This window comes from Carcharodon carcharias, chromosome 2, assembly GCF_017639515.1.
Source record: "Carcharodon carcharias isolate sCarCar2 chromosome 2, sCarCar2.pri, whole genome shotgun sequence".
NCBI lineage: Eukaryota > Metazoa > Chordata > Chondrichthyes > Lamniformes > Lamnidae > Carcharodon > Carcharodon carcharias.
In genome coordinates this window covers 164,463,776-164,476,600 of record NC_054468.1, presented here as the reverse complement: position 1 = coordinate 164,476,600, position 12,825 = coordinate 164,463,776, and the positions used below count along the sequence as shown (strand labels likewise).

At 40.9% G+C, this 12,825-nt stretch overlaps 1 protein-coding gene across 1 annotated transcript in view; it reads left to right on the top strand.

The window, feature by feature from the left end:
- The first annotated feature begins 563 nt into the window (after positions 1-563).
- pex13 (peroxisomal biogenesis factor 13) overlaps positions 564-12,825 on the top strand; it is a 31,482-nt gene continuing 19,220 nt past the window's right edge. The window contains exon 1 of the mRNA XM_041203860.1: positions 564-698. Within this exon, the coding sequence (XP_041059794.1) occupies positions 628-698 (71 nt within the window). The 5' untranslated portion in view covers positions 564-627. The remainder of the gene's footprint in view (positions 699-12,825) is intronic.

The window sequence follows — 12,825 nt, the reverse complement described above, 5'->3', positions numbered from 1 at the left end:
GACATGAGGAAAAACATTTTTACCCAGATGGTGATGATGGTCTGGAATGCGCTGCCTGGGAGGGTGGTGGAGGTGGGTTGCCTCACATCCTTTTAAAAGTATCTGGATGAGCACTTGGCACATTATAACATTGAAGGCTATGGGCCAAGTGCGGGTAAATGGGATTAGGTAGGTAGGTCAGGTGTTTCTCACGGCCCGAAGGGCCTCTTCTGCACTCTGTGACTCTGCCCCTGTGTCCTATTGGATGATGTGTCTGTTCGGCTGTGTCCCTGTGTCCTATTGGGTGGTGTGTCTGTTCGGATGTGTCTCTGTGTCCCATTGGACAATGTGTCTGTTCGGCTGTGTCCCTGTGTCCTATTGGGTGGTGTGTCTGTTCAGATGTGTCCCTGTGCCCTATTGGACGATGTGTCTGTTCGGATGTGTCCTTGTGTCCTATTGGGTGGTGTGTCTGTTCAGATGTGTCCCTGTGCCCTATTGGACGATGTGTCTGTTCGGATGTGTCCTTGTGTCCTATTGGGTGGTGTGTCTGTTCAGATGTGTCCCTGTGCCCTATTGGTTTGTTCAGAGTGTGAGTGAAGTTGAAGTGTCGAGAGGTCATTAGCGAGCGAATGTTTTATAAAGAAGATTATGGGGTCACAGCCGCCTCCTAAACCCTGGGAAAGACGGATTCCGGGAAATATGAGTGCTCCCTCTTTCCAGTAAGTGTTACTCAGTGATATTGAAGCGGATGCTGCCTTTTCCTGGCCGCGGCTTCATGTCGCTTCTGTGGGTCCGGGTGAAGCCTCATTGGCCTTTCTGCTGAAATCAAGAGAGACATTTGATTATTGGGAAAAAAACATCAACATCTTTAAAACCGAATTAGATTTCAAAATAATGTTTCGGCCTTTCCCAAATGGAGCTTGGCATTTGGCTTGTAACGAGAGTGAGCGAGTTGTGCAATGTTTACAGTGCCCGTCTTAAGAATTATTTAAAATGCTGACGATTTGTTCTAACATTTCATTCCAAATAGCTTGTTTTCCAAAGTACAAACGACACCAAAGCGTCTCTCCACAGTAAAAATAATAAACATTGAATAGTCCGGAAGGCCCAGTGTGAAATGAGTTAACCAGACGGTGCCACAGCTTGTTCTGCTCCAGACACGTTCAAGACAGCAAGTCCATGTTCTGCTGTAGGTAGATCCCTGAACAGACAAATAACAAACTTGCTCACTCTTTAGGTGCGGGTGTAATTTGTGATCTGTAGGATTTTTACAAAATGCTCCAACGATGAAGCTAAAATGCTTTGGGAGCTATCGGTTCCCATTAGGCTTTTTGTTGTTCTAATTTCAGTGAGGGGCTGAGTATTGAAATATATATTCGGAAATTGCAGAACTATATAGAATCAAAAATCACTACACAGCAGAAAATGCTTCAAAACACTAATCATAGAATCATAGGTACTTCCATTTCTATATCGCCTTTAACGTAGTAAAATGTCCCAAGACGTCATTAGACAAAATTGACACTGAGCCAGCCATACAAAGTGACATTAGGAAATAAGTTCAAAGAGTAAGGTTTTAAGGAATGTCTTAAAGGAAGACAGTGAGGTAGAGGGGTGGAGAGGATATTCCAGAGCTTTGAGGCCTACGGAGCTGAAGGGATTGCTGCCATCATGAAGTAGTGGTCACTAAATCCAAAGGTAATGTTTGCAGGAGAAGACAGAAAGAAAGCATTGTGGTATGGTGACCATTCAAATTAGGGGAATAAATAGGAAAGTAGGATTAGTAGGGACAGTCCAGTTAGGGGAATAGAAACTGGTCTCTGCAGTCGAGAACAAGTTCCAAATGCTGTGTTGCCTGCTTGGTGCCAGGGTTAAGGCTATCTCCTTACAACTGGAGAGGAACTTAGAGTGGAATGAGAATGTTCCAGCTATTGTGGTCCACATAGGTACCAGTGACAGAGGTAGGAAAAAGAAAGGGGTTCTGCTGAGGTGGTCTGAGCAGCTATGGGCTAAATTAAAAAAAAACAGAACCACAAACATAATCTCTTGATTACTCTCTGAGCCACATGCAAATTGGCATAGAGTCAATAAGATCAGAGATTTGAATGTGTGACTCAAAGATCAGTGTGGCAGAAATGGGTTTCAATTGATGGAGTACTGGCACCATACTTTGGAAAGAGGGAGCAGACCTGCTGGGACGGGCTTCACTTAAACTGTGCTGGAATTCATGTCCTCCTGAATTGAATAACTAGGACAGTAAATAAGGCTAGATGGGCATCTGGATGGACAGAAAGATAATTGGCTGGGTTAGATCAAAGGTAGAAGTGCATGAATCAAAAGGGTTGCTAAGTATCGGTAGCCTAGAAAGATAGCCAAGTGTGGAGACCTGACAACCTTGTCCTGGCAACAGTGGAAGGAGAAATTGAGGGTAAAAACAGGAGAGGAAGGAGAAAAATTGGCTGGATGGATAACATTGAGACGTGGACTGAGGGAGGCTTGAAAAAAACCAGAGGAGAAGCAAGATGATGTCAATGGCCCCACTAAGGCTATGGTGGAAATGAACGAAGATAGGACTTTAGGTTAAATTAAACTAAATGATTGGTGGAGGATTCAAGTGAGGGGAAGTTTAGAAAGTTGAAGAGAAAGGACATGGTAATAGTGCAAGGTAGGGATATGGGTAATGATAACCAGAGTGTGACAGGAAGGAACAGAGTGTATAAATATAAGAATGCGCTGGTAAATAGGGTCAGAGAAGAGGAAGATGGTAAAAAGACAAAATTAAAGGTTCTTTATTTGAATGCATGCAGCATTTTAAATAAAATAGATGAATTGGTACCTCAAATAGAAATAATTGGGTATAATCTGATGTCCATCACAGAGACGTGGTTGCGAGATGACCTAGGCTGGGAACTGAATATTCAGATGTACTTGCTATTTTGGAAGGATAGGCAGAAAGGAAAAGTAAGTGGGTAGCTTTGGTAATAAAGGATGAGATTAGCACAATACAGAGAAATGACCTTTTTTCAGAAGATTAAGATGTAAAATCAGTATGGGTAGAAATAAGAAATAGCAAGAGGTAGAAGTCACTGGTGGAAGTGGTCTGGAGGCCCCCAACAGTAGCTACTCTGTAGGACAGAGCATAAAGCAAGAAATAATTAGGGCTTTTAAGAAAGGTACCGCAATAATTGTAGGGAACTTTATTATTCATTAAGATTGGCAAATCAAGTTGACAAAGGTAACCTTGAGGATGAGTTCCTCAAGTGTATTGGGACCAGCATCTTAGAACCATACATTGTGGAACCAACCAAGGAACAGGCTATTTTAGATCTGGTAATGTGCAATGAGACAGGATTAATTAATGATCTTATGGTAAAGGATCCTCCATGAAAGAGTGATCATAACATGGTTGAATTTCACATTCTGTTTGAGGGTGAGAAACCCGGGTCTGAAATTAATGCCTTAAACTTAAAAAAAGGCAATTACAAAGGTGTAAAGACAGAGTTGGCTAATGTGAACTGGAAACATAGATTAAAAGGCAAGGTAGTAGATAAGCATTTAATGATATATTTAATAATTCTCAACAAAAACATATATATACCAATGCGAAAGAAAAACCACGCAAGAAGGATGAGCTTTCTGTGGCTAACTAAGGAAGTAAAGGATGGAATTAAAAGAAAAAGAATACCATATTGCAGGAATTAGTGGTAGCCTAGAAGATTGGGAAAATTTTAGAAACCATCAAAGGATGACTTAAAGGGAGAAATTAGATTGAGAGTAAGCTAGCAAGAAATACAAAAACAGACAGTAAGCACTTCTACAAGTATGTAAAAAGGAAGAGAGTAGCTGAAGTAAATGTTGGTCCATTAGAGGATGAGATTTGGAAGTTAAAATGGGAAATGAGGAAATGGCTGAGACTTTGAACAAATATTTTGTATCTATCTTAATGGTAGAAGACATAAAAGTATCCCACTAATACTAGAAAAAGCAGGGGTAAAAGGGAGGGTGGAACTTAAAACACTGGAGAAAAAGTCATCGGCAGCCGTCCCTTGATTCAAAGATGATGGTTCGCAAGTTTCTGCCATGGGTATTCACGTGACTGAACAGCTGATTCTCAGCCTGCAGATCTTTGGGCATATGGGGCAGGATGTCCCATGAAGTTGTGGGATCAGCAAAACAGGATTTGCTTCCTTTTCTTTACTTCTGTACCACTGCTCTGCATCGTTAAGATGTTGTGACTCAAAGCATGATGCAGCTTGATAGGTTCATTTTCATAGAAAGCTCCTCCCAGTTATTAATACCAATGGTGCCACACTTCAAGGAGAGCTTCAGAATGTCTTTGAAGCATTTCTTTGTCCTTCCCTGGAATGTTGGCCATTTACAGGTTGAGAAAACAGGACTGGTGGGGGAGACACTTTCAGCCATGTGGACACAGTGTCCAATCCATCGAAGTTGATTTTGCAGAAGTTCTGCCTGAATGCTTGTGATGCTGGTTTCAAGAAGGACACTAGTGTTTGTTTGACAATCCTCCTGTTGAATTTGGAGAGTGCAGTGCAGGTGTTCTGATGGAATTTCTATAGCACTCTTTTGTGTCACTGATACGCAATCCAGGTCTTACTACAGTACAGAAGTGTGGTGACGACAACTACTCTGTACATTCAGACATTTGTTGACTTGCGGATGTCTTTGTTGTCAAACATTCACTGCCGTAGATTGTACAAGGCTGACCTGGCGCTGCTGCTCCAGGGTTGGACCTCCCAGTCAATGGTGGTCAGTGGTCATTTGAGAGAGGTGTTGGCCAAGGAATGGAATGTGCTCAACGTATTCCAGTCTTTCTCTTTCACTATGTATGGGAGATGGAATATTTGGAGGGTGTGTGTGTGTGTGTGTGCATGTATGCCGCTGGGTGGGGTCCGTTAACTGGGTGCTAACAGGTGTGATGTGCCTCTACACCTCGCATCCGCTGTCTACAGGGACCGACAGTACTAACACTGGCTTGCAATGCAACCTTTGTGGGTATCGTGTTACGTTGCCTGGGTTGTGTAAAATATATGTTTTATTGTTGCCTTAACGGAGGTGTAACTGGGAGTTAGATTGATCAGGGGAGCTAGAAGTTACTATAGTAGTAATTTGTAAACCTATGTATGTGCTTAAAATCATTTTATTTAATAAGAAACCTATTAGACTCGAGGGTCTTATTGCTACTGAATTCAAAGCACGCATCTCAAAATAAGTACAAATTGCAAATACTTGTGGCAGCTGCTTCAAGTTTCCCTCTGGGATTTGGGCAGCTTGGCATTGCCACAACAGAATTAGGGGCTCTTTGGGGGTATATTTGAAATTCCTTGATTGGTTTGGAATTGGTGAATCTTAACGTTACGAATATAAGAAGCACTTTGAATACAGGAGTTGGTGTGAGATTTATTTGAAGTGGTGACACTGCAATATGCCTTTGGTAGTTGCTAAAATTTGGGAGTTAGCTGGTTTACAAAAGTTCAATAAAGCTAAGTTAATGGAATTGGTGGATAAATTACAACTGAGATTACCTGCAGGGGTGAGGAAATGTGACATAACTGAAGGTATAGCACAGCATTTGAAATTGGAAGAAATACCCAAGAGACTGAGTTCTCCAAGGGCTGCTTCATGAAATGGGCTCAAATTCAGTTGCAAATGAAAAGAATGGAACCAGAGGCAGCAGAAAAAGAAAGAGCATTTCAAAGGGGAAAGGCAGGAAGGGGAAAGAAAACGGGAAAGGGAATTAGAAATGGTGAGGTTAGAAGAGGAGAAAAGAGAGAGAGAGAGAGAGAGAACTCCAGCTTAAAATGACAAGTAAAAAAGCAATGCCAGTAGGTGAGGAAGAACTTATTTCCACATCAGAACCCAGTGGGAAGATGTTTAAATTTGTACAAGCTCTTCCAAAGTTTGAGGAAAGAGATGTTGAAGCATTCTTTATTTCATTTGAGAAGATAGCTAAACAGATGAAATAGCCATAGGAAAACTGGACATTGTTGTTACAATCCAGGTTGGTGGGTAGAGCACATGAGGTTTATGCTTCACTGTCAGAAGAAATAATGGTGAACTATGATGTAGTAAACAAGGCTATTTTGAGTGCTTATGAGTTGGTTCCTGAGGCATACAAGCAGAAATTTAGGAATGTGAGAAAACAGCCTAGGCAGATGTATATTGAGTTTGAGAGAGTAAAATAAAGTAATTTTGACTGGCGGATATGAGCATTAATGATAGAAACAACATATGCAGCTCTTAGAGTGATAATTCTTTTGGAAGAATTTAAAGATTCAATTCTTTCCAAAGTGAGAACTCATGTGGAGGAACAGAGGGTAGAAACAGTAAAATAAGCAGCAAAGATAGCTGATGATTATGAGTTAGTTCATAGAGCTAAGCCTTTTTTTACATCACCATTTTAAATCAGAAAAGGACAGAAAGTGGGAAGGTGAAAGGAAGGTGGGTAGTCAGGGAAGAGAAGTAGGTAGAAATTCCCAGGAAGTTTTTTCTCAGAATAAAAAGGAAGGTGCTGAAGGTAGATGTAACACTCAAATTGAGGTGTTTTCATTGTAATACAGTTAGACACATTAAGTCAGTGTATTGGAAATGACAGGGAAAATCTGTTGGAATTATAGGGGTGCAGAAAAGTACTGGAAGTAAAAGCACTGCAGGTTCTGAGGTTTAGGCACAGGAAAAACCAGTGGTTTGTGTACAGGTAAAACAGGAAGAATCAGTGATAGCTAAAGAAGTGGGAATGTGTTCACAATTTACCCAAGAGAATTCTGAGGAGCAAGTTGCAGAAATGTGTAAAGATTTTGTGTGTGAAGGGAAAGTCTTTCCAAGTGCACAGGATGGAGTAGGTAAAGATGTTAAAATTGTAAGAGACACTGGGGCTAGTCAATCCTTAATGTTGTGGGATAGTGACATTTGTTGCTCAGAGGGAGTATTGCAGGAACAGGTGATAATAAGTGGGATTCATGGAGATGCTAAACATATTCCATTGTGGAAGGTAAATTTAAAGAGCCATTGGGAAAACAGATGAGGTGATTGTTGGAGCAGTGGGAAAATTGCTCATTGCAAGGGTTCAATTTATTCTGGGTAACGATATAGCTGGATCACATATATGGGTGGTTCCTATGATAGTTGAGCAGCCTGTAGAAGTGTTTTCAACAGAGGTGTTACAGAGAGAACATCCTGGATTGTTTTCAGATTGTGTGATAACAAAGTCACGGCCTCATTGGTTGAAACAAAAAGAACAGGAAGTTCAAAGGCAGTGGGAAGGTGCGGAAGTCCAATTGGCTGGCGATGTGATTGATAACATTGCTCAGGAAGAAAGACTGGAGGACAATGCAGCTGAAGTGTTTAACTCAAAACATTTAGTGGAGTTACAGAAAAAAGATTCGCAAATAAAACAGTTATATCAGACAAAACAAAAACAGAATTACCTGGAAAAACTCAGCAGGTCTGGCAGCATCAGTGGAGAAGAAAAGAGTTGACGTTTCGAGTCCTCATGACCCGTCAGCAGAACAGTTTACGGTCATGAGATGAGAGGACCACTGGAATTGATTCATGAGAAATTTGTGGGTCAAAATTCAGAAACTACCCTCCTTGGTTATGTATCAAATTTCAGAGAGAGATTGGACAGAGCATGTGAGTTGGCTAGGGAACATTTAAAGATATCACAGCATGTGTTGAAAGTGAAGGCAGACAGGAACGCTACAGTTCGTAGTTTTGTTGCTGGGGAGAAAATGCTACTTCTGTTATCAGTACTGGGTAACTCGTTAAAGGCAAGGGTTAGTGGGCCATACAGGATTGAAAAGAAATTGAGTTAAATTATTTAATAAATACTCTAGAAAAATATTTTGACAGGGAAGAAGACCAAAAGAATGTATTAGTGGTGGTAGATAATGAGAAAAAGGTAGAAATGCAGGATTCTGAAATTGATTTTCCTCTAATCAAATTGGATCATGAGTGGGTACTTGAAAATTTAAATGCACTATTAAGTTACCTTCCAGACAAGTGTCAAAGTGATTTGGGAAAGCTATTATTGTCACACAAACCTATTTGTGGGAATAAGTTGGGAAGGACAGGTTTAACTATACATGATGTATGTGTAGAAGTTTCATCTTTGATAAGGCAACATCCTTAAAGATTAAATCCGGCAAAGTTATCACTAGCAGAGAAAGAAATTGATTCATGCTTCAAAATGATATAATTGGGTCTAGTTGTAGTAACTGAAGTTTGCCTATTGTACTGGTACCGAAACCAGATGGAACACAAAGACTGTGTGGACTATCGAAAGGTGAATGCAATGACAAAAGCGGATTCATATCCTATACTATGGTTGGAAGTTGTATTGAGAAAGTGGGACAATCAAAGCCTACCACAGAGATTGACTTGCTAAGAGGATATTGGCAAGTACTGTTATCGGATAGAGCAAAGGAGATATCGGCTTTTGTGACACCAGATGGGCAATATCATTTTAAAGTCATGCCATTTGGTATGAAAAATGCACCTGCAACATTTCAAAGACTGACAAAGTAATTGCATGTCTGAGCAATTATGCTGGTTACATTGACGACTTGATAGTATTCAGTAAGATGTGGGAGAAGCATTTACAACATCTAGAAGAATTATTTACTCAATTACAAGAAGCTAATATGGTGGTGAACTTGGCTAAAAGTGAATTTGCAAAGCGCAAGTTACGTATCTAGGCCATTCAATTGGACATGGTAAGGTGGCTCCAAGAGATCTGAAAGTCAAGGCTATCACGGATTTCCCTGTGCCTGCAACCAAATTTTAGCAGTGTGGTTGCTCCATTGACTGAACTCTTAAAAAAGAACAAAAAGTTTCAATGGACACAGGAGTGTCAGAAGGCCTTTGATAGTTTGAAAATTGTATTAACTACGACACCAGTTTTGGCAGTACCCAATTACACCAAGCAATTTAAGTTGGCCATTGATGCCAGCGATATAGGCATTGGGGCTGTACTGTTACGAGATGATGACAGTGGAATTGCAAAACCAATAAGGTATTTTTCCCAAAAGTTGAATGTATAACAGGAGATATTCAACGACCAAAAAAGAAAATTTGGGTTTGGTGTTAATGTTGCAGCATTTTGAGATTTATGTGGCAAACAATTTGTCAGAAACAATTGTTTATACAGACCACAATCCTTTAAAGTGGCTGGACAAATTTTGAGACAGAAGTGCAAGGCTATTCAGATGGAGTTTATTACTGTAACCATTTAATCTACAAATTATACATGTGGCTGGGTGAGAAAATCTGATTGCAAATAGTAAAGGGAAAATTGGATATTTAAAACCTGGACACTGGAATGGAATGATTCTGTTGATACCAAGGATTTGTATATATTTTATGTTAATGCATGTATCTGGTAATGTAATATTGTAATAAGTATATGAGGTAATGTAAGATGGGTTCAGCAAATGAAACCATCTTTTAAATTATGACTTCATTTTTTAATAAGGAGGGTGATGTCAAGAAGATATAATAATTTTCATAACGTTATTTGGAATTTATTGTAAAGTGCAGTAATAGTGGGGTCTGTGTGTGTATGCATGTGTCTATGTGTGACTTAATTGAATTAAAGGCAGCTGGTCTGAAAGCTTTGATGTATCAGAAGATAAGCTAGATTTGAAATGTTAAGTAGCTAAACATGGGTGAAGTTGTAGAATGTGAGGTGTAAAGGAAATACTTGCATTTTTAAATAAACCAAATTAGCTTGAATTCAAAAGAGAGGGTGAAATGTTTCACCTAACCAGGAGACGTTAAGAAACAGTGTGTTTATTTTTCCCAAAGATTACTGGTAAAATTGGTGCTTTGATAGATTTTTATTAGAGAGATAAAGTCCAAATACATAGTGAAACAATGGGAATTTGCATTCAAAGAGGAAATCTATATAAAAGAGATGAAGTTGTGTATAGGAAAGAAGGCACTCTCAGATCTAACAAGTGTGAAAAGCCTCTAGCCTCTAAGCCTCAAACTGCTGTCTGCAAGAACCAACATTAAGAAAACTCACTTTGATTTCGACTGTTCAGGGTATCGTGTTACTTTGCCTGGGTCTTTTAAAATATGTGTTTTACTGTTGCTTTAACGAAGGTGTAACTGGGAGTTAGATTAATCAGGGAAGTAGAATTTATTACAGTAATAATTTGTAAACCTATGTATATGTTTAAAATCATTTTTTTTATTTCAGAAAGCAAGAAGGTAGCCAGGGAAAGGGTAGGCCCACTCAGGAACAGAGGTGGGAATCTGTGTGTGGAGCCAGAAGAAATGGGAGAGATACTAAATGGATACTTCTCATCAGTATTCACCAAAAAGAAGGACTTAGCGGTCGATTTGTCTAGGAAAGAGTGTGAAGATAGCCTGGATCATGTTGAGATCAAAAAAGTGGAGGTATTAGACGTCTTGAAGAATATTAAGGTGGATAAGTCCCCAGGGCCAGATGGGTTCCACCCCAGAGTACTGAGGGAGGCAAGGGAGGAGATTGCTGGGGCCTTGACAGAAATCTTTGTATCTTCACTGGCTATGGGTGAGGTCCCAGAGGACTGGAGAATGGCCAATGTTGTTCCATTGTTTAAGAAGCGTAGCAGGGATAATCCAGGAAATTACAGGCCGGTGAGCCTTCCGTCAGTGGTAGGGAAATTATTGGAGAAGATTCTTCATGACAGGAGTTACTACCATTTGGAAGCAAATGGGCGTATTAGTGAGAGGCAGCGTGGTTTTGTGAAGGGGAGGTCGTGTCTCACTAACTTGATCGTGTTTTTCGAGGAAGTGACAAAGATGATCGACGATGGAAGGGCAGTGGATGTTATATGCGTGGATTTCAGTAAGGCCTTTGACAAGGTCCCTCATGGCAGACTGGTACAGAAGGTAAAGTTGCACGGGATCAGAGGTGAGCTGACAAGATGGATACAGAGGGTAGCAGCGGAAGGGTGCTTTTCTGAATGGAGAGCTATGACTAGTGGAGTTCCACAGGGATCAGTGCTGGGACCTTTGCTGTTTGTAGTATACGTAAATGATTTGGAGGAAAATGTAACTGGGCTAATTAGTAAGTTTGCAAATGACACTAAGGTTGGAGGAGTTGCAGTTAGTGAAGAGGATTGTCAAAGGATACAATGGGATATAGATCGGTTAGAGACTTGGGTGGAGAAATGGTAGGTGGAGTTTAATCCGGACAAATGCAAGGTAATGCATTTTGGAAGATCTAATACAGGCAGGAGTTATACAGTAAATGGCAGAACCCTTAAGTGCATCGACGGGCAGAGGGATCTGTGTGTACAGGTCCACAGATCACTGAAAGTGGCAACGCAGGTGGATAAGGTAGTCAGGAAGGCATATGGCATGCTTGCCTTCATTGACAGGGGTATTGAGTATAAAAGCTGGGAAGTCATGCTGCAGTTGTATAGAACCTTGGTTAGGCCACGCTTGGAATATTGCGTACAATTCTGGTCACCACATTACCAGAAGGATATGGAGGCATTGGAGAGGGTGCAGAGGAGGTTTACCAGGATGCTGCCTGGTCTGGAGGTTATTAGCTATGAGGAGAGGTTGTAGAAACTCGGATTGTTCTCACTAGAGTGACGGAGATTGAGGGGCGACTTGATAGAAGTTTACAAAATTATGAGTGGCATGGACAGAGTAGATAGTCTTTTTCCCAGGGTAGAAGAGTCAATTACTAGAGGACATAGATTTAAAGTGAGAGGAGAAAACTATAAAGGTGATGTGCGGGGCAAGTTTTTTACGCATAGGGTTAGTGAGTGTCTGGAATTCGCTGCCAGAGGAGGTGGTGGAAGCAGGTACGATAGTGGAGTTTAAAAGGCAGCTTGAATAGGATTGGAATAGAGGGATACGGACCCCGGAAGTGCAAAATGTTTTAGTTGACTGGCAAAATGATCGGCGCAGGCTTGGAGGACCGAAGAGCCTGGTCCTGTGCTGTACTTTTCTTTGTTCTTTATAAAGGTTCAATTTAGTTTTGTAAGAAACCTCTAAGACTCGATGGTCTTATTACTACTGAATTCAAAGCACACATCTCGAAGTAAGTACAAATTGCAAATAGTTGTGGCAAAAACAGAATTACCTGGAAAAACTCAGCAGGTCTGGCAGCATCGGCGGAGAAGAAAAGAGTTGACGTTTTGAGTCCTCATGACCCTTCAACAGAACTAGGTGAATCCAAGGAGAGGGGTGAAATAATTTTTTCTTCTCCGCCGATGCTGCCAGGCCTGCTGAGTTTTTCCAGGTAATTCTGTTTTTGTTTTAGATTTCCAGCAACCGCAGTTTTTTGTTTTTATCTAATAGTTGTGACAGTTGCTTCAAGTTTCCTTCTTGAGATTTGAGCAGCTTGGTATTTATCATCCACCTGCCATAACACTTAAGGCTGGGCAGACTCTTCCACTGAGCTGGACCTAGCCTGAATGGGAAAAAGAAGGTATGGGGCGGACCAGGTTGGCTTCTACCGTTAATCCTGGACATGAAGAGCAGGGGATCTGCATGCCACGACCCGGACATGATGGAAGGCAATGCCTGATGGGGATTGTAGTTTCCAGGGCAGGACTCAGTTTTTGGGTCCTTCCAGAATTTGGGAAATGGGATAAGGGGTCCGGTACCTGTAGTTACAATTATCGCATTCCTGAAGTCGTGGTGGGGATGAGAGTTCTTTTGCCTCCTGAATCTGTAGCATGAGTGCATGGTGCCTTGATGTGAGTAAAAGCCCACCACCTTTGAAGCCCTCAGCTTAAATACCATTGAGGCCATAGGCTTTGTTATTTTTTTCCTCCTTTTGATTACTTGTTGCAGCTCTTTCATCAATGGTGATTTAACCAT